Raw genomic sequence first — 24,938 nt, 5'->3', positions numbered from 1 at the left:
AGCCGAGCCAAGCCGGGCCGGGCCGGCGGCCATTGCGCACCCACCTGCCCCGCCAGCCGCCTCAGGCGCCACCGCCCCGCCTCAGCGCTAGGAGGCGGTGACCAAGCGGGACATCCACTAATAGGAAGCTTTAACTTTGCATATTTCGCAACGGCTTCTGGGAGGAAAATATAAGAGAAAGAAAGTTAAAGAGTAATAATTTTCCTGATGTCGAAATGTTTTGTCGTTGCAGACAGGTGATTTCGTAGTCGCTGTCACTCAATGTGCCCTCTCAGCTATCGCCATGACTTAAAGATAGTTGATATTGCGAGCGTTATATACTGTTGCAGGAGCCTCTATGCTTCGGATGTGAGGGCGATCTGGCTGCGACATCTGTCACCCCATTGATCGCCAGGGTTGATTCGGCTGATCTGGCTGGCTAGGCGGGTGTCCCCTTCCTCCCTCACCGCTCCATGTGCGTCCCTCCCGAAGCTGCGCGCTCGGTCGAAGAGGACGACCTTCCCCGATAGAGACGTACCGTTCATCGGTCAAGGGTATACGGTAGCTGCGCTCCCCTGCTAGAACCTCCAAACAAGCTCAAGGTCCATTTGTAGGAGAACGTAGGGTAGTCAAGCTTCCAAGACTGCAGACACATCCAAGTGAGGCACTGCATGGGGCAGTCTGCCATTGTTTTGCACCTTTCTCCAGACCCGCAGAAATTCCCTGTATGCAACATATTCTTACTCACTGGGGGCTGCACAGGCGAATAATTTTAATCAATTTTTACTTCCATCCCCAGAGGCCATCCTCAGTTTACCACTTCTCCCACTTCCATCCCCCAGTCACCTCTGAATGAATCCTTGAGCTCCTCACCTTACACACCCCGGTTACAATACACCATCTTTGCACTTGTATTTTTCTCCTAGTTCGTTGCCTGTACAATTCATTTTAAGCTCACTTGAACAGTTAGCAAAAAGGCTGGGTTTGTCAGCTATCAACCGTCTTCAACTTCTACTGCCTTGAAAGGAGGGAGAGGGAGAAGAGGGAGAGGGAGAAGGAGGGGGGGGGGTTGAGTTCAGTTGGAAGGGACCTACAGTGATCATCTGCCTGTCCTTCCGAGGTGTTACGCATCTTCTGTTCTAATCCAGTGTTGCAGTTAGTTTCAGAGGAGTTGATATCCATGGACTAAACTATAGCTTGACACGAGGCTCACTGTATATTGCAGAAATTATGTGCTGAGACTCAAATCAGGTGGCCAATGAACTTGCCCAAAGAGCACAGCTGCCAGGAGTCAGTACCTGGGCCAGACTGGCCACTGAAACAAGCACCAGCTCCTCTCTTTCACTTCTGCCCCCTTCGGAGGGAGAAGGATGAGAGAGAAGAGACTTACGAGTTTTAAAAAATCCTAAACTAATTTAATGAAAATATTAATAAAATAATAAAAAGCAAATAATGAAATATATACAATAATACAAAACCACATCAAGCTCCCAGGATGACGCTCATGTCACTGGCTGACACGGGGCATGTCCCAGACTGGACTCAGTGACAGATGGGAGCTGGATTCCAGAGCTGGATACCAGAATGTGTGGATCAGGATCAAAGGCAACAACAGGCAGAGTCTTCCTCAGACACCAGCCATTGAAAAAAAAGGGCTGAGTTTTTGATCCCTCAGCTTTTATATTGAGCATGATGGGATGGAATACCCTGTTGGTCAGTTTTGGGTCACCTGTCACATCTGCTTCTCCCCACAGGTGCGACCCCTCTATGCTTTTCCACTTCCAACCGGGCAAATAACAAAGTTAGCTGCCCTTGAGTGTTATAGCAATAAATATAAACAAAAGCCTCTCTGTGTACCATGCCTTGGCATAAATTAGGAACAATCAGGTCTTATCTCTCTGGGAGTGGAGACTGTTGGAAAAAATATGCTGTTGATTTCAAAGAGTTAGTTAGAAGAGGTTTAGCTGAAAAGTAAAATTACGGAACAGAAAATTTGTTCTGTTTTACCTCAAACCAGCACAGCACCAAACATAAGGGTTATTTAAAAAAAAAAACAACCACCCCATAACTAAACAAAAAAACAAAAGCCAAACTAAAGCGGTTTTATTAAAAACTGAGCAAAAGATCAAGACTCTAGTCAGTCAGTATTTCTTCAAGAGTAACTTTATTCTGGGCAGGAGACTTGACACAGAAGGAATGAAACAAACATAACGTTTTTGAACAAAAACACTGAATAAACAAGAACCGTTATCTCTTTAAGATCTTACTCACCCTGACAATTCCACCCTCTCCTTCCACCTAAGTTCAAAAATGTTCTTTCAATCTCTGTTTTCCTCCTCAGTTTATGGAACATCCTATTCGCATCAACAGCCTTATTAGATACAGAAATACCATGGAAGTGGGTTTTCTGGGTTGGGTTTTTTTTGGCTAACATCATGGCACTTACACAAGACTTTTATGAAATTCTGGATTACAGAGGTGAATGAGTCCACTGTCAGGCTCCTTTATTTCCAACGGTCATTATCACGTTATACATGAAAGCCTGAGAAAATGTAAACAGTAGGATTCTAAAAACATTTTGCATAAAGATGCTGCTAAATATTAAAACACAAAGTAGTAGGTTACGTATGATAAATTCTGAGATATGCTGCTTGTCCAGATTTCAGTATAATAAAGACCTATATCTTTTCCGTATCTGTATTGCACACTGAGATGGCACAGTAAAATCCATAACTCAGTCAACCCGGTCCTTACTCAAAAAGAACTTTTTCCAACTTCAGTAGGAATTTGCTCACGTAAAGGCTACAAGACTACTGCCATTATACTCCTACTTAGCAAATGTTCTGTCCCATTGCACTAAACTAGCAGAAGTGATTCTGAATATCAAGATTATTAGCTTTTCTCCCAAAATAAAGGCTTTAATTTGGGAAAGGAGGAGATATGCCAAAAAAAAAAAAAGTACTATTTCTTTTTCTAGTCTTTTTGCTGGACTGACCAAAACCTGAATGCTATAGTCAAGAAAATCACTGCAGGGCTGATAAAGGCTGAGAGATTACAGGCCAGATTCAGATTCATCCTGTATTACTTTAAACGCACAGAGTAGTCCCTACCCTTAGTGGAGAGACCCAGGTGTCTCCAGGGGGCTGCTAAGTTGTCAGTGAGCTGAATTTCTCTTGAGATGATTCTCACTCACCACTGGTTTAAAGATTCAGCTCACAACACAGGAGCTCACGCTCAGGTGCCTGCGGTTAGGTAGGATAATTCCAAGCCTCAGCAGCCCATCCTCGTGACTTGTTCATCTCCTGCTTCCTCTAGTAGGAATTAAGTGTATGGAACAGACTAATTGAATTGCCTACTTAGGTCTAGCGATACTTAGGATAGGTTCAGGAGACCAATTATTATAATCGAGACCAATTATTCAGTGATAAAATAAATTAAATGATATCTAGACATAAATACAGATACTTATTTCCACCAGGAGAAACAACTATCTTTCCAGTTCTAACACAAATATACACATTTCCCTTTCCACTTCCCCAAAGAGACCATCAGTGTGTGCTTTAGAAATGAAATGGCTGCTTTACTTTACTGCTATGAATTGGCACCACTGCTTTGGAAGCAGTTAGGTATGGTTTGGAGTTAGTGCTTGCTATGAACAAATAATGGAGTAGCTGAACAATTAACATGTCCTTGGCATGTGTAAATCTTGTACGCAGACTTTTTTTTAAATGCATAGACCCTTCTGCTCCCTTTTTGTCCTGTACTGTCTCATTCTGGACTGAGTCCCTAGAAGCAGTGACCAGTGCTCCTCACGGATCCCCCCGCAGCACTGAGCCAGCAGCCTACTCTAGGGTACCGCTCCCCCACAGTCCCATGCCTTCTCCACAGGAAGCACTGAAAAGGCCAGTGTGTGCTGTCTGCAGTCCCCAGCAGTTGCCCCTTGTGGGTGCCAGCAGATCCCATGGAGAGGGTCTCACTGACACACGAGCCATTCAGCTCCTTCGAAACAGCCGGATGCCAAGAACCATACCTGCTCTGATCCCTTTACACTGGACTTAAGTCTCATAAATACAAGATTTGCCTGGGCTGTTCATAAAATGAGCTCAGATGAGGTTTCCCAAAAGGTGAGCGTTTCTGTAGGCTTCTGCAGGAAGATGCGTTTTTCACAGCACATTTCAGCTTTGATGGTGCTGTTCCAAAACGCAGCCATAAAAGACGCTCTCCCATAGCACTGCAGGAGGTGCGGGAACACCCAAATCATCAATCTTGTGCTGGTGGCTGGACTCTGGCACTTCTTTCCAGTGCAGAATTAAACCAGACTAAGGGGCTATTTTCTTTTCTCTGTAACCTGATAGTTAATTTTCTCTTATAAACTGAGTTAAACTGCTCTTCAAAGAGCTGCATCGCCTTCTGTGAAATCAACCACAATTTTAGAACAATTTTTAGCAGGACCAGGTAAGGTCCCATGTTTCCCAGTAGAGCCTGGGGGCCGAATTTACAGAAGCTGATATATTCTTCACAATGTAAGCAAAGATGTATCGAAGTGAAGAACAACTGAAGTAAGCTTAAACTGACTTATTTCCTCTGGATTTTTTTTTTTCCTCCCAAAGTGATTTAAAACAGTTGTGAAAATTAAGTCAGCTGCATAGATAGTTTCCTTAAACTCTGCTGCCAGCGTATCACTAATACTTTGTTACTCTGAAACCAGCTTTATAATTGTTAATACTGTCTTAAACATGTCTTCAGGTCTTATATTCCCAACAACAGCAAAAAAGGAAGCAGCGGAATCTGATCTTTCTCCTTAGGAATCATTAGAAAATTTAAATGAATTTAACAGAGGTAGGTCCACATTCTATTTCATAGAGAACAACGCCAAGCAGCAACTTTGAAGCAGGACAAAAAGAGCACTGTGTCAGAAAACAGATCTATGGAAGCGTATTCATCCTTCAACAAACAAAAAGATTCCTCAAATTTGGTAAAAGCAGAAGAATGGAGCTGGAAAACTGGACAGCAGTCCAAGAAAAGCTTTGTAAAGGCAAAAATAAATTAAAAAAAAAAAAAAGCCTCCCACTGTCCTTCAGCAGTCTCTCAGTGACTGCGGAGGAGAGTTTAGACTGATAGTCACTCAGTCCTTTGAAGACAGTACAAAGCAAATGAGTATAGGACAACAGAAGCGTGGCATCAAGACATGGCATCACTGAAATTATACAGCCTCATTTAGCACATAAACTTCAGAAAATGTCTAATGAATGCCCCTTCCTCAGTACTTCTCTTCCACTGCAATATTGCACCACTTTGCTTTTTTTATCCACTTTCATTAAAAAGTTGATTTTAATAAAGGAAAAGTTAAATTTTTAAAAAGTTTGTTATAAAAATTTGTCGTATAAAAATGCCAAACCCCCTAAGCCATATATACAAAATGTATCAGATTTATGAAAATAACTGGACCCAATTATATAACAAAACAATTTTATACAAAAAGGTACAAGATTGCATTCAAATTAATACAAATAAAAGTAAAAAAAAAAAACTTCAAAAAATGTCTCGCTCATAGAAGATCTGTTTCTTTTAAATTTACAGGTATACAAAACAGTATCAAATTGTCTCGTGTTAGCCACCATTTCATGGGAAACACGCACTGGTTCTGAGAGTATTTCCACACATCACCGGTGAGCACCATACTTTGCAGACCAGTCAACACGGCCGTGGATTGGCTGAGCTGGTGGTGGGAGAGGCATTAACCTTGGTGTGCTTTTCGTAGGCGAATTGAACAATGGCCGTCCAAGATGGGGTCTCGCTGACTTCAGAGAAGCATAATCTAAGGGACAAAAGAAAATGCAATGGCATAAAGGTTCAGTGAGTAGCTGTCCACATTGAACGGCAACTGGATGCAGGTCCAGATCCTTATTTCTTCAGGAAATAAGCCTCCTTTGTAAATGGAATTTGCTGATGTGAAACAACAGTGGATACAATCCCTAAAACCTTATCAGTATTTATATCATTGATTTGACAAGTGTGAATTCTGTGCCAGCTCTCACACCAGCCTCTAGGTTCCATCGAAATATGCTGTGGGTAAAACCACATATTTCATAAACTAAGTAAAAATAAACCAAGTCCTTCGTATGAAGTTCTGCAAGCTATGAATGTAGTTCCAGTCAGTCAGATATTTACAAATAAAGTAAAGCAAAGATCCGTAGTTCAGTGCTGCGTATATCCAGCTAATCCAGAGTAATGAGCAAGGGACCAAGACAACTTTGGTACTATACTTACTAGAAGATGGATCCACAACTGGTGCTAACTGAACCCTCTGCCCAGCAGAGCCTACTTCCTTCTTCAGAAATGAAGGGATATAACCACTAGTTAGACCGCTTGATCCTACGGGCCCTGAAAGAAATGGCAAGAAACACTTGAGCTCAACACAATGGATCTTCCACACTATCAGCAGATGATAAAGGTGTGCGTTGATGGGTCATATTCAAGATTAAGCATGATCAAGGACTAATGAAAACGGGAACTTCAATGAAGACACTAGAAATCCACAGATCCTATACATGCCTGCATACAGGAGACTGCCAGCATCAGACTGCATTAAAGATGAATGGAAAACAGGTACAAATTGCGCTCTTGCAAGGGCAATTTCTGCTTCTCCTTGACATCTCAGCTTTTTCAAGGTTTCTCAAAGCGTTCAAAACTTAGCATTTCAGTTGCAATTATTTTGTTTGACTTTCAACAACTGGGTCCTACAAGTACATTCTTGATTTCTATGCAGTGAGTCTGCAGCTCTGGTGCTACACAAGGCTCTTACTAAAGCCAGTAAGAGTGCAACTTAATAAACTGGGACAAATTCACATTCCAAATTTGGAAAGTCAGCTACAAAACTTGTCCCCAAGATGAGCAGGAACAGATCTGCATGACCTGCAGCACAAGCTGTAGAAACTGGATCAAAAATAGATACAAACAAATCAGTGTTGAGTCGTAACGCAGATGGACACTAAACAAGTTAGCATGCACAGATCAGACCCAATGCACATATGCCTATAATGTACTAGAGCAGTAGAGCAGTGGCAAAGCATATTGTGGGAAATTATGGTAGTAAGTAAAAAAGGAAAAATATTTAACGATATCCTATGCAGCTACAAAAGAAGCAAAAACTTGTAGAAGAGCCAGGAAGGAGACATGTGCTAGGTTCTCATGTAGTTTAGCCATTTACAACATCCTCCCATCTTGAATCTTTAAAGAACATTTTTCTGATTAAATTACATCCAGAATATTAAGTTTTTCATTTTTTAAACAAGAGTTTCTAAAGGCCCAAAATGCTTCTTTGGGCCAAGATTCAACAGAAATTTTCTCAAACACTTTCTTAACAACATATGCAAAACAAGTACTGTGCTGCAGAACTGTAACATCACATGAAAAACTGAAGTCAAGAAAGATTCAGAGGGAGCACACAGATACAATCTAGAAACATCAACATGTTTAAGTACATCTGGTAAAATCTAATGTAAAAATCTACAAATTAATTACTTCAAATCAAATAATAGGGATTAAATACCTGAAATACCAAATGCCCCAAAAACCTGAAGAAGAAAAATTGAAGAGTTTTGCTTTTTGTCTGAAATTTTCAAAGCTATAATTATTCCAGTATTTCAAACAGCATCAACTAAAAGACATGATGATAGATTTTATTTGCTTTATTCACATAACAAGAGCAGTGTGTATGGCTAGTTCAATTTAGACCTGCTTCCTCCTCTATGACCATTTATGCACCAGCCGGGCTAAATAACTTGGAAACGTGAAACCATGACTTACAAAAAACTGACAAGGGAAATTGAGGGGGAAATGAAGCATTTCAGGTTGAACAGACTTAAGCCATCCAACCTTCTATGCATGTGGTACTTCAAACCAGACTTTGGGGGATTCATTAGAAATTACTATGTTTCAGTTTAATGTAGTCTCCAAATCCAAGGAACAGTGCTCATAACTGACTTCAAGAGAAAGCACAGACACAGTAGCAAATATCTCTGGAACTGATGATGTATTAGAAATGGGTAACCACAAAATACAGCTCTCTGGAATCGCAGAGACATCACCTATTTTCTCAGCGTGTTAAGTACAGTTTCTTACCTGAATTCATCCTGCTAACACTTCCTCCCAAACCAGAAGCTTTCCCGGGCAAACCAGAACTGGGCCAAGGATTAGACGGAACAGACTCTTTGTTTGAAGTGGAGACTATGTTATTCCTTGTGCTTATTCCTATTGCAAAAACGCAAAAATTACCACACTGCAATTTGTTACACAGGCTTGGATTCATTCCGTCTGATGCACAATCTTAAAGCAGCTGCCCGGTTCAGTGAACTTAACCAAAACCTTTTCACTCTAACGTGCCTCTGGGTCACCTCCCATCCTCTCATGCGGGAACGCTATGGCTAGCCATAGGCCCCATTCCTGCAAAGATAATACTGTAAATAGTTCCACTAGCATCAATGGCAGCTTGTGCCAAGGGACAGGATCCTTACATCAAGGCTACAAATACTCAAGTCACAGAAGGCGAACCTTGTTACGTAAATGAAACCTATGCTTTGTATCAGACGCAGCATTTTAGACTAACAGTGGCAAGATAACCTCAGAGTAAATAATAGCAGATTACATTTCTCATAGTACTGTACTCTTCTTTGGTGTATCTACTGAAACCACAAGTTGTGCAGTTTGCAGCAGAGTTCGTATGTCACATATTGCTTGTATTTAATATACATCCCATATTTAAGCAGGGTATCTAACACGCAAGGATGCACTCATAAGTTACTGTAAAGCAACAGCAGGCTTGGGATCAATGTGTTTTACAACCTCCTCTAGTAACGCAGCTTTTAGCCATGAAAACTCTACCGAAGTGATCCAATTTGAAAATCATTGAAATTAACTGTTTCAGGAAAAAAGTCGGAGTACCATCACGATACCTTTTAGGTTACTTAATTAATTTTGAATTACTAGTACTACAAGTTAATGAACAGCTAACACTGCCTTTATAAACAGAAATTATGAAAGAGGATATATGTTCAGCTTATTTTAAGTACAAGCAGCCATGATGTCCACCTCCTGTACTTCATCCTGCCCCAGTGCTGGTCTCAGTATTGCAGAGGTTAACATGAAGACAGGCATGCAATTCCTCTATAGACAGGATCTGCATTCTATTTAACTCCAAGATACAGCAAAGCATATTCCCATTATTAGTTAGCTTCTTTTGTTCATGCTATTATATACTCACGAGGTAAACTTAAGGCACTTTATTTTCCAGTCTTATCCTTCTTAGGGAAACAGGGAACAGCTCGGCACATTAACAGATGTTTTCTAACACGCTTCAAAGTATGAGTATCCAGCAGGAGGACGAAGTACCAATGATCCTGTCCCCTCCTTGTAAGCAGGATTTATCTAGTTGCTGGACGCTAGAATGTAGTTTCTATCACAACCATCTACATTAGCAAAGCTCTTGCTCTCCTCATTTTCTTTAAGCTGCAGCCCCCCATCCACAAACTCAAAAGATAAAGCCTCATGTACCAACAACTACTTCATACGGCTGTTGGAATTACGGGAAGAAAAAGAAATAAGTATTTTTTACTAACCAGGTAGATACCTAGAATGTCTCAAGTAGTGTTGCTTTGCTGCAGAAACTCGCAATGTGGGAGTGTCCTGCTGTGGAAAGGTCGCATGGGAAGGTGCACTGCTGCCAGACCCTACAGCATCCGAAGGCTTCAGGTCCAAAATGCTTTCAAATCTATAACCCAAAAATTGCTACACTTAGTTCAATTCTTATAGCGTATGTTTATCCACAGTCGGCCTTCTCATCTCCATCCCATATCCAGGAATCATTTCCTCATACTGTGTTTGCTACAGCATAAACACACAGACAACAGGGAATATTTTCAGCCTGAATGGCTTCAGGCTACTTGTATGGCTACAAGTGCCCCTGAAAATCAGATTAGTGCTTCTAGTTCCCTTATATATTGCTCTTAAGGTTTTCATAAATAACTCAGTAAGGTTTTCTCTACTGTGTATAAGCCGCAGTTTCCAGGGATGAAAGTCACCCAAAACAGTTCATATGTGTGGAATATGTAAAAATGGTTCGTATGTGAAATAGAAACTATATATTCAAAGATTAACTTGGGACGACTTAAGCTAAGCATCATTTTGAATGGGGAAAAATGAACAAGGAATTGTATAGAAGGGTGCACTGTCCATCAAGAAAGGTGTTGTAATTCAAAGGTCAGCATTCAACAAGCAGCCAAAGCAAAGCAGGAGAGAGACAAGCTATGTGTCCTTTACCAGCCTGGATATATGTTTCTAGATCCATAGAAAGAGTAAAGAGCAACATTATGAAAAAAGAGGGAAACCCTAAGGATATAAGACCAAATAGCACACGAACATAACGAAACCAACTTACCTACACAGAGTTTCATTGCTCTGCCTCTTCTTATTTTTCAAGTCCATCTTCGTGATGGAAGAGCTGAAATCAAGGTCTTCCAAGTCATCCCAGTCTTCAGAACTCTTCACTGTTCTAGCAAGATGTCCCCATCTTCGTCTAGTTTTTGGTTTAAGTTCACCATTTATATTCTCAGTCCCAGCAGATGCTTTCTGTTGTAAAGATTGAAAAGAAACAAACCCATGCACTTACACCAGGCTACAGGAACAAAGATGACTTTTTTTTTTCCCGTCTCAAAGCGTAATAGTGGTAGTAGAGCTGTAATAACGCAATCCTAATCTTTCATTAAACATGCTAAGAACACAATCTGTAGCCTGTAGACATTATTACGTATCTTCTGCTTTTCATCCTGTAATAAAGTGTCTTGTGCTGACAGAATAAATTTCTTAGGTCTCAATTAAAATTCTATTTACATTTCACTATACACGACCCAAACAACTAGCTCACACTCAATTTTTAACTTCTTGACTCACCTTAAGAGTACAAAACTGCATGCACATTCATGTTTCCACAAGCCTGTGCCCAGACATTTATAAAATGTATTTTTCTTGCAGGACAGCATAGGCACACATTTGTGTCTCTTCAGCCATTTAAGCTCAACAGCACATTTCAACCTTGTGCAACTCTGTACAAGGCCAGTACAGACCCTACTTAAGAATGATCTCTTAGCAGCACCAGCATTCAAACTGTTTGCTCTCATCATCTACCTTATGAATCCAGTCTCCATACATAATCAACAGAAATGGTGGGTTCTTATGCTGAAAGAAGAATCTGTTGTTTTCCATGGCCAGTATAGAAGCCCAAAGGGACTATCACTCTCAGTCACTTAAACTGGATGCCTTAAACGGATTAAGGCAATAGCCCTCTTCCGCTTCACTTCAATACTATTTAACTTAATACTTTTCTCTCCGGCATTAGTTCCATTAATATTCTGACCACTGTACATCCTTTTTACTCATGAAGTCCCAGTGTCATCCTTTAAGTGGTGCTTTACAACAACGGGAAGCATAAAATGGCTTTGAAATGAGAAATCAACTTGCTTGTTTTATAGCAATTTGATTTAGATTTCAACACAGTAACTTCCAGCTTCTATCAGAAAGTTATAACTATTCTTCATTCCCATTTCCTGTCCTTTTAGTAAAGTGTAAGAACCTTATCAAAGAGAACAAGAAAAGGAAACGCAATTAAGGAAAAATCAGGCAGTGTAACAGGAGGTGTTATCTTACGCTAGAGGGACATTACCTGCTGAGGAACCTTATTGTGAATTGCAGGCAGAAGAACCTGGTTAGACTTGTCCTCCTGTAAGTAGTTACTGTGCTCAGCCCCAGAGTTGTCTGTCTTATATGGGTACACCAAATGCTGGGAAGACTGGCTTTGTTGAAAAGGCCTTGACGAAATGCGGGTGTGAGGTTTTGGAGGGGGTTGTGCTGGAGGGACAGGCTTAATATGCAGAGATGATTTATTATGCAGTTCCTTTTGTCTCCCCAGTTCCTGAACGCCCAGGGCATGCCCAACCTGGAAGTACGGATATCGAAGTGCCTAAAACATAATGAAGATGTTAGGATCCAACCTAGGAAACGAAAGTTTTTAACTTACTCCAGCCCTACGTGACAGTACAAATTTAACTTCCTTTTTCTCTGGGGTGGGAAACAGCAGAGATGCATCTCTCAATGCTAGATTCTAGTAAGCACAATCCACTTCAGAATAATGCTGCAATAGTAGAAAAGTTTCAACAGATACCAACTTTCAAACCCTCGGTGGACTTGCACAAAAAGAAAAGGTTCTGCAGAAGTAAGATACTTAACCAGTTATATGGCATCTAGAGGGATGTTTCATTATGTGCTGTCTCTTCATATGTGCGTGTGCAAACACCTGTCATCACAGATTCAGCTATCAAGTCTTGAATGACCCCAGAGACATCCCATCTCTTCCATTCTCCAGTTCCAAGACGGAATCAAGTTAAAGAAAATGTAAACTTTATGAAAATTAGCCTCTCTCTTTTTTGGAAGACATGTTGGTAAAAATATCTTTATGCTGCCTTACAAGTAATTAAGGAGCTGTCAAGTAAAGGCAATCCATCTCTGCCCACCTTGCTGTTTCAGGTATACTCATCTTCCCTTCCTGCAAAAAGCTTCCAAAAGCTCACATTCCTCACCATATTTATACCTTACTGTAAAACATTTGTTAATGGCTCTTAATACCAAGTTACTGTCAGTATTTTTTGCTTTTCATTACTTTTGAGAGTTCTTAATCTATTGCACTTTTTAACTGCTTTAATTAGCTTTAAAGCTTTATTACAGTTTCTATTGAAGGTCTGATATAATCACACAGGTTTGGCTATGGTCCTATTGAAGTCAAGTCAAATTTGAACCCAGAAACACATCTGTTTTTCAAAAGGTGCCCTGCTCATTTCATTAGCTGAGTACTATTACTACAGTGCTGATACCTGAAACCAGTGGCTACCATTAACAACATCAACTGGACCATTTCTTGTGCAATACTGATGATGTGGGCTATGCTTATGTACGGGATGTTGGGGCATACCTACAGAGCTGTTGAGCTGAGGCTGCCCTGCAAACTGCCTCGCGTAACCTAGCTTTATCCAGGCAACACTGGGCTGGATGAGCAGACAGTGAGGTGCATTGAAAGCTGACTGAATGGCCCGGCCCAGAGTGGTGGATCAGCGGAACAAAGTCTGGTTGGAGGCCAGTAGGTATCAGTGTACCCCAGAGGTCAATACTGGGGCAAATACAGTTCAACATCTCCATTAATGATGACGACGGTGGTGCAGAGTGCTCCCTCAGCAAGTGTGCTGATGACACAAAACAGCAATGAGTAGCTGATACACCAGAGGGTCATGCTGCCATCCAGAGGGACCTCAACAGGCTGGAGAAAAGGGCTGACAGAAACCTTATCGAGCTCAACAAGGGGAAATACCAAGTTCAGCACCTGGGGAGGAACAACCCTGAGCACCAGTACATGCTGGGATAAACTACCTGGAAAGCAGCTTTGCAGAAAAGGACCTCGTAGAAACCAAGTTGAACGTGAGCTACGGAAATGCCCTTGCTGCAAATAAGGTTAGCAGTATCCTGGGCTGCATGAGCAGGAGCACTGCGAGCAGGCCAAGGGCAGTGATCCTTCCCCTCTGCTCAGCACTGGTGAGGCCACACCTGGAGTGCTCTGTCCAGTTTTGGTCTCCCCAGCAGAAAAGAGAGATGGACATAATGGAGAGAGTCCAGTGAAGGGCCACAAAGATGATAAGGGGCTAGAGCATCTCACATATGAGGGAAGACTAAGAGAGCTGGGACTGTTCATCCTGGAGAAGAGAAGCTTCAGGGCAATCTTATCAAAGTATGTAAATACCTAAAGGGAAGGTGCAAAGAAGATGGCATGAGGCTATTTTCAGTGGTGCCCAGTGGCAGGACCAGAGGCAATGGGCACAAACTGAAACACAGGAGATACATTTCCTGATGTTCAGAGGTTTTTTTTTTTACTGTGAGGGTGACTGAGCACTGACACTTGTTGCCTAGAGCAGGAGGTTGGTCCAGATGACCTCCAGAGGCCCTTTCCAACCTCAACCTTGGCATCTGCTCTTCTCCCTTCTAAGAACTACACCCCTGAGCAACTGTTAAATGACTGTCTATAAAAAGTGCCTTGCAATGAAAGGAAGCATTATATGCAGATGTGAGAAGAAGAAAACAAAATCAAACCTGACTAGCTGTTGGCCGCTTTTTGGGGTCCCACTGCAGCATATCTCTCATGAGCTGCACCGCTTCACTGCTAGCATTAGGTATGAGGGTTTTTAGGTTGTTAGGTACACACTGAGGCCAGCGAAAATTCATGGAAGCTGAAAGTTGGTAGCCTTCAGGCCAGTCGTTCTGGAAGAATGAGATTTCCAATCACAAAGAAAATTCAGCTGTAAAACATCACAGTGCTTAAGTACACTAGCATATATTCTCTTATCAGTAACAGCCTACATCCAGCTTGCTCTAGACTGTTTTAAAGATTTCACTAGACACTTTCACCTCAAACCTCTGGTGAGAGTTAAGTCTTGCTTTACATCCAACCAAATCAAAGGCACAAATGGAATCAGGACACAGGAGTCTTGCCATGATTCCAATTTCTAGCCTCTTAAACCACAGGTTTACGTGCAATACGCATGAGAAAATGGAATGTCCACCTAATGAAATCTCAGTCTAATGACTTTGCTGTTGAGGGGTCTATTTCTCCTCCTCTAAATGTCAGTTTTCATAGCATAATTACATAATGCTTATTTCACAGAAAATAAGTTTTCCTTTAATAAGTTTACTATATCTGAGATCAATGCCATACAACAGCAGTAAGCATGAAAATTGATTACTTTTACGCTTATTGCTGTTGTGCTATTCTGTATTGCAGAACATCTCCAGTATTATTGCAGTGTGGAATGTCACTGTAACTACCTTCTTTGGCGTCCCCAAGACTTGGCAAATTTTGAATATAGTATCAATTTCACTGGCGCCTGGGAAGAGAGGCCTCAGTGTGTAAACTTCTGCCATTATACAACCAACAGCCCAAATATCTATTGGAGAACTATAGCTGGTGGATCTCAGAAGGACTTCAGGAGCCCTGTACCTGTAAAAGAGAAGAAAAAAAAAAGAAAAAATCCCATCAACCAACACAATTCAAACAGACATACACGAAACCATTCAGCTCTTCAGTCTTTGCTGTGAAGAGCAAACATCCCTTAAAAAGCTCCTATCCTTTCCTATCTCAAACACAAGACTTCATTTTTTTTTTTTTTCCTAGAATGAAGAATTAAAACCTACATAAGCTCTTGTAAGCTCTCGAACGCCTTCCTGACATAGAGCAATCCCAGCACATCCCACCTGTCTTATCAAGTCCCCTGTTTGCTTGTGTGCTGCTGCTGTCTGCAAACTGTCTTGCACTAACTGAAGCTTTTCGAATTACACCAAGCTTGAATAAAAGTTTCAGAAAGAGGAGCATCAAAAGTGGTATTGCCTTCAGCACAAATTTAATACTTTATTCTTTAAAGGCTTGATTGTAAGTTTCACACAATGTAGGTGAATACTAGCACTTACCATCTTGTGGATACATAGTCGGTGTAAGGAGGCCTAGATCGGATTTCTCGGGCTAAGCCAAAGTCTGCTATTTTCACAAGTTCTGGTCCCATGCAAAGCAGGTTTTCGGGTTTCAAGTCTCTGTGAAAGAACCCTAAAATTCAAATGAAATATTGATGTGCATTGCAATGTCACCCCCAGCTGTAGCCTTTATTTTCCACCTGGATTGTTTTGCTTTTGTTTTTATTGCTGGAGCTTGAATAGCTCAACACAGAATTCAAAGTCGTATGTGATCAGAGCTAGTCAGTATAATGGTTGTTCGGTCAGACTGCGAAGAACAGCATATACAAGCTGACTATCTTCTAACAATTCAGAGCATTCTGTCAGGTATCTCCCATTCAAGTGACACTTCTTTAACATAGAAAAAAATACACCATTTTAATGTTAGTTTAATTCTAATTGTGCTGGAAACCATGCAATAAAGACATTCAAAAATTACTTCAAAAGTTCTTTTCAACAGAATACAAATTAAAACATGAGGTAATTTTTTTTGCACTTTGAAGCTTCTTTTTAAATCTGAGGACATAATAATCTGCAAGCACTCAGTTACTGATCACCCTATCAGACAAGGGATCTCAGCGTATTTTTTTAGTGCTCCATTCAGCAAAACTTGGATCACAAATGAGCATTTGGCAAAAGCTCTCTCAGTACAAACGAGAGAGGAGGGCTAGAGTATTACTGACTACTGTCTCTGAAATTTCCTTCCACCCTTAGTCTGGAAAACATGTCCTAATGCTTATTTCTTGCAGACATCTGAGACCGCTGTTTCTTATATACAGCTCCTTCTGTAGTACCTTACTAGAGCTCTTTAACCGCCTTTTCAAAGACCTTCCAACATGCTTAGTTTTTCCCATGGCCTTGAATATGCTCCCAAAGAGAACAGAATGAACATTCACAAAGGATGTGTCTACGTTGTCCAATATAACTATATTAATGTTTATTTGCTAGATCAGTACATGACAGCACTGAAGATACAGAGCTGCAGATTTTTACCAACCAGCAGGTTATGTCCTTCCTAGGGGTATTAAGTAGATATCGTGGTGCCAGCTTGAACTACTGCCTCTTAATGGAAGGTATCAGACAGGGCAATCAAGGTTGCTTTTCGCATTTAGTACAATCACTTCTGTATTTTGCTGCACAGACATGCAATGCATCAACAGAATACTTTTGAGGCAATTTATTTCATGGCAAACTTGTAAAAAGAGCAATTGATTGTGTATTCAAATATGAAAAGATGCTAAGAGCTTGGGTAGACAAAGAACATAAAAAGTTTACTGGACAAGCATTTCTATGTTGTGCAGGAGTGGAATATAGAAACAAAGAGAGGGGGAAAAAGTTCATATGATTTTTCCAGAACTGTTGCAGAGAGAATCTTGGGACACCCGGTCTTACACTGTGAGCCACAAGGCCATCAAGACTATCCTGTCAGGCTTCCATGAATTTCCAGATCTTTGTAACTATGGATTTGCAACAATTTGGCAGAAATATCAGCCTACTGTGTTGCAGATCAGGGAATAAGACAGTTAGTTTTGACACAAACTTGTTCATTCTTTATAGCTATAGTATGTTAAATAGCAGTGAAAGGTATTCTGAAAGGTTGTAATCCATCTGATGATTTATTAAAAAAAGGTGGCTTAGATTTTTGCAAAGAAATCATATTATTTTTCTGGTTTTAAATATTTTGTATCTCACTGGAACAGACTGGAATGTCTCATCTGGTTTCAGAAGTGCATCCAAGCTCCATTAGAAGAGAGAATAAAGCCATTAGCTTGAAAATGTTTTGCAAAATAAAGTTAAATGTGTTTGTCAAGTGAAATGAAATGCTAGTCCTACAAGCCTTTCAGTTCCAAGACTTTGGCCACCCCCTGATAACCCCGAGAGCTGACCGGCAACATACACTACAGTGTATTTAGCAGGCAGAATTGCAGAGCACAGCAAAACATGGTGAGGAAGTCATCATTAAAATAAGTAATTCTTTTTTTATTAGTTAAGGGGTCTTGTTACGACTGGCTGGTACATCAGCTTTAGCTTTTATCATTATTGTAAAAAATAGTTGGAAGGCCATGCAATGAAAGCTGTTTGTCACTCTGACTCTAAGAGTATCTTACAGAGAATGTGCATTTTATTTGCGTATCTGTGTGTACCTTGAGAAAAGAGTAATTTTTCCTTTATTCTCAATTTCAGAGGACCTCTAAATCTTTTAAGAAATGTGCCCATTAACATCAGATGAGTTTTAGAAAGTGCTCAGTTTGAGAAAGTAGAAATCTACAGAAAAGGAACTGAGCAAACCTTCAGACTAAAATATCAGGCAACTATAAAATATGGGTATTCTCAGTAATCTGAATCTCTCATATAGTGCCATTCTTTCGATCACTCCCTTTACTAAAGCTAGTAATGTAATTGTTAGTGTACTCATAAAAAAAAAAAAAAACAAACACTTACACAGACACCATCTTGCTCTAATTCAATATGTTTACAGCTAAAACATAACCTACCATGCTTATGGATAAATGCAAGCCCTTGCAGGATCTGATACATAATATTCCTAACTGTAGACTCAGGAAACAGTTTGTTTCTGTAGGATAAAAGAAAAGGGAAGAAATAAATATTAATGATTAAGTTCACACATTAGCTGATGCTATCTAATGAACCAAAGATAAAAGGTAACAATGACAATAAAACTACTGGATATATCTTAAGCACCTTCATGTAGTTTATTTCTCCAATAATTTACACAGTATTTGCAGAACTGTCATAATACATTACATTAATACTATGTGACATCATGTTAAGGCTATGTGGGACAGTGAACTAAAACAGGGAAAAAAAGAAAATTGACCAAACTGAACAAACCTTAACACATATAGGTCATCAGGCATGCTCCTCAAGACAGCAAGGGTTCATGTTAATTTAGTGCTTTTCATGTACAGTTTCTTCTGGCCTCTCTTCTAAAGCATATGCAAGCCATACTTTTGGGTTTACCTTGTTATTATCTAACTGCTGATGTGCTACTTTCTTTTCTGTTATCTGAAAAAACAGTCTCATCTACTACCACTGAAAACAAGAGGTTCTTCTCCTCGTAATACTCAGGCAAGAAGCTCAGCTATGGCAGGCGGTTTAATGACAGCCTCTCTTACCAAGAGAGGATTCTGATCAAACAGCTCAGTTCCAGCTGCCTCCGCGCATGCCAAAACAAAGTAGAGATGAGTTGGGGTGGAAATCAGTGACAATTTTATTCAGAAAGAGCCTAACAGTGAATGAAGATGACGGTCTGGACCTTATTCAATTTCCTGAGCTTGATTCCTCTCAAAAAACTCGACCGTCACATATTTCAGAAGTGAGATCAGCTACTAGAGTCAGCTTTTCATATTTGCTTGCTTATTTTTTAAATTACAGCAGAAAGAGAGTCATATTTCCTCTACAGTCCCTTCCAGCAAGACTGGCAATTTTAACTAAGGTTTAAGTAAATCACATTCTAAAAAGTTTGATTTATACAATGTTTAACCTGTCCAAGGCCTAGCTAAACTGTAGAGAATATGATGTGCAGCACGCTTACAGACACCTGCCCTTTTTGTTTTCATAAGCAGGTAGGATATATCAAGCACTTCTAAGAAATTCGTAAAGATAATCGGTTTGTACGTTATACACTTTAATGATTTTATCAAGATTCATCATTTCATAGAATTTCAAATCAGCATCCATATATACGTGTACAATTTAGATACAGTTGTTCTATACCTATGCATGCATTATAAGTATTTTTATGCTTTAAAAGGTATTTTGTGTAGTATTCACAGAGATATACTGTAACAATAACCTTACTTTGTTAAATGAAGTGAGATTACTGTCATCTCCCAGGCCGATTCTATGGTCCATAGAGAAAATGGCCTCCTCAGAGAACAACTCACAACAAAGAGATATTTTGCCCCAAACTATCCTCTGGAGGATGCTATCATGGTCCAAAGGCTAAAATTGAGACTTTATTAATGCTCCAGCAAATATAAAAAAGCTAGATTTTATTGAGAATGCTGACAAATAAAATATACAATCTTTGGACATGTCAGTTCAAATTGCAAGGAAAAAAAATATTCCTAGAACCAATCCAGAATTTGACCCCTCATGATTACTGTTTCAACCACTTTTTATATATGCATTTATTTGAGGAAGCCACAAGACAGGAGGTGGTGGTACCACCCTCTAATAGAAAAAGCATTGCTGGTTGGAATACTTACCTAGAAATCAAAAGTTCTAGGTTCAGCGCCTCCTCAGCATGAGGGCTGTTAAAAGTCCACAGTTCCTAACTCTCAAAAGAGTGGTCTACTTATGTGCCAGGCTAATCTGGGAAGAGACACTGGAAACTCTCACTAAACTGTCTGGGATACGCTCAAAGGTGACAATCACAGCTCCTACTGCAGTACACAGCTTTAAGCCATAGTGATCTAAGCCTAAACAAATGATCCAAAGTCCTTTGAAAAGTAACAGGAGTGATAAAAACACATTACGCAAGTAATTAAGTTATATCAGGAATGGGTGATGCCATCACATACCTTTCTTTCATTAACTGATAGAGATTTTCCTTCATGTATTCAAACACAAAATACAGATGATCGTTTTCCCTGATAACTTCTTTCAGCTTTACTACATTGGCATGGTTTAATTTCTTCAAAGACTAGAAACAGAAAATACAAACAGGATTTTATAAGGGTCTTACTGGAATGAAAAAGAAAAAACTATTTCACTGACGCAGAAGACTTGGCTTCTAAAACTCTTCAATATTTTAAATAATCAGACAGCTCTGAGAACAAAGACCAGATCTCCAAGTATGACTAGATACGTATACAATATACGTATCAATGCACACAGGTCATTGAAAAGCCAGCTATTTGGCATCACAGTGTACACCAAAACAACTGCACTTTCTCTGTAAGGAACTTCCTACTGGCAGAATTCACACTCTTCTTGTACTTGCACTGGTAACAGTCAGGTTAGCCTCAGGACTAAATACAACCCTGGAAATTCTTCCTTGGTATTGTGGATTAACCCTGGTGGGCAGCTGAGCTCGCTCATCCCCGCAGTGGGATGCAGGAGAGACTCAGAAGGGCAGAAGGTGAGAAAACTGATGGGTTGAGATAGACTGTTTAATAGGTAAAGCAAAAGCTGCGTGTGCAAGCAAAGCAATTCATTCACTGCTTCCCAGACTTCCCAGAGGTAGGCAGGTGTTCAGCCATCTCTAGGAAAGCAGGGCTCAATCACACATAATGGTTACTTTGGAAGACAAATGCCATCACTCCAGAGGTCCCTCAGCTTTTACTGCTGAGCACAATGTCGTATGGAACATCCCTTTGGTCAGCTGGGGTCAGCTGTCCTGGCTGTGTCCCCTTCCCTGCCTCTTGCCCACCCTCAGCCTAGTTGTTGGTGGGGAAGTGTGAGAAACAGAGGTGGCTTGAGGTTGTACAAGCACTGCTCAGCAATAAGGAGAACATCCCTGTGTTACCAACACTGTTTTGGTCATAAATCCAAAACATATGAGCTGCTATGAATAAAAGTAACTCTATCCTTGCCAAAACCAGGATACTTGGGCCTTCATTCTCCCTGCTTTTTAGATCCTCAGTGTATTCTACATTCATTCTTGCTGTCACAACACAGTACCAATACACGGTACTTAAGAAAAGTGACCTAGGTTTTCTGCATGTTGGCAAGAGCGATAGCAAGGACTAGAAATTGAGGGAGGTCCTTAGAACACACCCCTAAAGCTTTGCTGGTGTCAGAATTTCATGCTAAATGTCTGTCCCCAAACCAACTATCCAGAAACAACTGCGTGTACAAAGGTTACTGCTGAGCAAAGGGCACGTGTTCTCAAGCTCTGAAAAAAAAACGTCCATCAACTTAAGGTTTTGTGATAAGAAAGCTCGCTCACTCTCACCACTCACTACAAGGAGGAAGCAGCTCTCTACAACCAAATTATTTTTTGTAAAACTACAGAGTTTTAGTAAGAATTTTTATAAGACTACAGACACCCCATACAAATGCAGAGCCAGGAAACAGAACTGTAACGCCATATGCCACAGCTCATGTTGCAGGGAGTTTTCAATAAAAGGGGTGGAAAGAATTTGGTGTTACCCCCAAATGTGACAGGGATTGTCTAATTTAAAGCCAAGTATTGAATGGAGCAAGTACCTTAACCTCTCGAAGGTTCATGCATTCCTCCCAGGAATAAAACTTTCTCTTCATTCTACAATAGGAGAAGGAAAAAATTATTAACACACAGCCAACATCAGCTGGTCTTAGACCCATAAGTGTCCTCACATCTTAACAATTCAGTTTTTCCATCAAAATAGAAGGTGTTACGTCCTAGCCAAGGTACACTCTAATAGAATTTAAAAGCATTACTATTACACAGGATTGCCTTTTTTCATGTATCTATCTTGCTGCAAAACTTTCAGAGCCTTCAACAAGTCGGGGATGCTATTTTTTTTCCAGTATACAATGTGGTAGAATCTAACAAGAACAAGGGTTATGACAGTTATGAACAACTCAGACTAAGTTTTGAAACAAATCTGATGAAGACCAAATTAAATCACTTCACTGGATCTCAAATTTTATCATATTCTTCTTGCTCCTCTTCTCTATATTTTGATTTCTCTGTAATTTCAATACCTCTAAGTTATATTTCTTCATTTTTCAGTGTCCACTGTGCCCCACGTTTCTCTCTCCCTTGCGAGTTGCATCTATCATGCCAACTGCTTTTTGAATTGTCTTTCGTTTCAAACTTATAAGCAACTCTGCTCTAACAGGAACAAACTGTGTGGCAGATCTGTTTTCTCCTAAGCCAGAATATAACCCTGAACAAGTATTTGTGCATAACGTATGGTCCTATTTGTTCATATACATTTTCATTATGACTGAGTTCTTTCAAAATAATTCTATGCTTTAGGACCAACAGGATGAAGGCTCATAAACACATGGAAGAGCACAGATTAAACTTACAAAAACATCCAGCTGCTTAGAGTCTGGATTTCAGAGGGAGTTAGACACTCTTTGAAGATCTGAGTCTTTGTCAAACTTAAATAATAATTCAGTGTTACTTAATATTGTAGTAAGTTTCCAGTTTGAAATCAGCTCTTATAATTAGAATAGTTTAAGAACTATAACCCCTTCATTCCGTGGAATTAAGCAGTGGTTTTGCAGTCACTGTCTTGTGCGTTCAGCCACCAGGCCATTTCTGTTCTTGATAACGGATTGGCATTAACAAGTAAGCTAAGAGAGTAACATCTTCTCATTTGTTCTGAAATTTTTGAGCTTCCACCATGCTGCAAAATGAAAATCAAAGGTGTCTCTGGCAAGGTTTGATACAGGAAAAATACCCTCAGCACAGAGGATTTAGCAAGTTGCTAAAGCCAGCTATTGACTGTTCATACAAAACAGCATTGTACTGAAAGCTCTTTCAACAAGTATGTCCCTGGGTCATGGCCGGTATTTCAGGAAGGTGCCTGCAACGCTTTACAGCTGTCTCTTACACAACTAGGACAAATAAGCCATTTACAGACTGAGGTCACTGCTGAAGCAGCAGAGAAAATCAAGTGGATTTCTCAAGGAATTTTAAGAAAATCTTAAGCTGAAAAGACCAATACATAACAGCATATAAAGATACAGCTAATGGACAATGAGATCCATTGTGTTAATTATCACTGCAGTATTAACATTTCACTGGAAATAAGACCATGAAATGTACGTTCCACGTAATCAGCCCAGAAGGGGCTGCAGATTCCAAAGCAGCATTGCAGAATACTCTAAATAATATACATAATACATGTTTGACTGCACACAGTAGCAGAGCACTGTTACAATAAGCCTGTATACCTCACCCTCTTTATCTTCTGCTGGAGCTTTGGAGGAGACAAGGATCCGGAGCTCTGCACACTGCCCCCATACAACTCCAAATACAAACATTGCATGGAATGTGAAATACTCAAACCTGCACAGCCAAGGGATGGGGACCACAGAATGGAAAAACCTGGACCATTCACTGTTAAGTAACAAATGAAAATACTTACTTTTTAATGGCTATTAGCTCTCCAGATTCAATGCTTCTCCCTAGGAGGACAGAGCCGTAGGTCCCATCACCAAGCTGTCTGATAGTTGTGTACCTATTCATGATGAGGATACTTTAGCTGCAAGCGCATTTCAGTCCTTAGTGTTTCTTGTGTTTCTCCTCCGAGTGTAACCAGTTCTTTCTGTGGCAGCATAAATACAGAGCACTCAGGACAGTGTGAACAGTTGCAGGAATCATGTTTTCAAGACTTAGCCTTTGGTCTGAAAGCACAGAACACAATCCGTTTGATTTCTGTACCCTTCCGAGATTGATTGTTTGCAGACTCCATTCTCCTCCAAGAGATATTCCTTGTAAACTATACACAAACACTCATCTTGGTCTCTCACCAGAAAAGGGCCAGCCTGTATCGGGACATAACTGGGTATGTTCCCCAAATCCACTCTCGTGCTAAAGCTAGAGGCACTTTACAGAAAGCTTGCAGCCAGCCCTAATGGGAGAAACTATAACTGAAAGCAGAGGATAAACTCTCATAGCTTGGAGAAAATAGTGTGCTATCAGAAAAATGAAGCATTAGAGTAAGATAGGAGGGAATATGTTCTAGTGAAATTATCTGACATGTAAGTCACCATCTCACAAGTCATACTGTCATCAGTTAAAACAAACCAATTTCCTGACTTTCCATAAGGTCCTATGCTTGAGATATAGCCATGTGTATTGCTTTAAACAAAGTCTTCCAAGGAAGAATATTATATTCATGTCAGATAAGACCAAATGTATTTCACTACAGTAGTTCTAAGCATGAATCAGTCTCTAGAAGTAGTGACTACATCACATTATCTATCCGACCTTTTGTCCTGACACCATGTGAACAACAGAATGCTAGATAATAAAGCAATAAAGTTCTTATTTCCTCATTTAAACTAATTGTTGCTAGTATTTCCTACACTTTCGTCTAGAAAAAATGTGATCTATTCCATGTAAATTAACCATACATTTGGAACAAAACAGAACTCCCTTGCAATGAGAATCCGATTGCCGCATTTTGGTTTTCTCCAACCCTAAGAGGACAGTGACAGTCACAGCTGGTGACTTTTACCTTCTGTAACCTGCATTTAAACTACATTTCCACAATTATTTTTTTTTTGTGGCAGCCTTAAATCTCTCCTCCATCTTGCCTTATTTCACAAAGCCAAATTGATATTTTGAAAGTAATGGGATTATGTTGCTTGAACTCTAAACTGACATCAATGCAGAGCCACAATCCTGCAGATGCAAGATATTGTGAAGATCCTTTGCTTTCAGTCTTCTAAGC

The 24,938-nt window shown here is 40.2% G+C and overlaps 1 protein-coding gene across 1 annotated transcript; it reads right to left on the bottom strand.

Moving 5' to 3' along the window:
* Positions 1–5,455: 5,455 nt before the first annotated feature.
* ICK (intestinal cell (MAK-like) kinase) lies at positions 5,456–23,886 on the bottom strand. The gene is made up of 13 exons (XM_009882138.1): positions 23,628–23,886; positions 21,751–21,805; positions 20,121–20,242; positions 18,069–18,148; positions 15,535–15,667; positions 14,896–15,067; positions 14,164–14,331; positions 11,696–11,992; positions 10,415–10,605; positions 9,597–9,748; positions 8,104–8,232; positions 6,250–6,363; positions 5,456–5,797 (listed from the first exon to the last, which is right to left on the bottom strand). The coding sequence occupies exons 1-13, from the start codon at positions 23,726–23,728 to the stop codon at positions 5,643–5,645; spliced, it is 1,869 nt and encodes a 622-aa protein (XP_009880440.1). The 5' UTR covers positions 23,729–23,886; the 3' UTR covers positions 5,456–5,642.
* Positions 23,887–24,938: the final 1,052 nt, after the last annotated feature.

Source organism: Charadrius vociferus, unplaced genomic scaffold (assembly GCF_000708025.1).
Source record: "Charadrius vociferus isolate BGI_N301 unplaced genomic scaffold, ASM70802v2 scaffold113, whole genome shotgun sequence".
In the NCBI taxonomy this organism is placed as follows: Eukaryota; Metazoa; Chordata; class Aves; order Charadriiformes; family Charadriidae; genus Charadrius; species Charadrius vociferus.
The sequence above is the reverse complement of the archived record's forward strand: the minus strand, read 5'-3'. Positions and strand labels throughout refer to the sequence as shown.

Bases quoted from the DNA above. Each gene is read 5' to 3' on its own strand.
- ICK (XM_009882138.1), bottom strand. From the start codon at position 23,728: ATGAATAGGTACACAACTATCAGACAGCTTGGTGATGGGACCTACGGC. The intron at 21,806-23,627 runs GTAAGTATTTTC...CTCCTATTGTAG, and splicing joins GAGCTAATAGCCATTAAAAA to AATGAAGAGAAAGTTTTATT. The intron at 15,068-15,534 runs GTAAGTGCTAGT...TCTCTTTTACAG, and splicing joins GACTATGTATCCACAAGATG to GTACAGGGCTCCTGAAGTCC.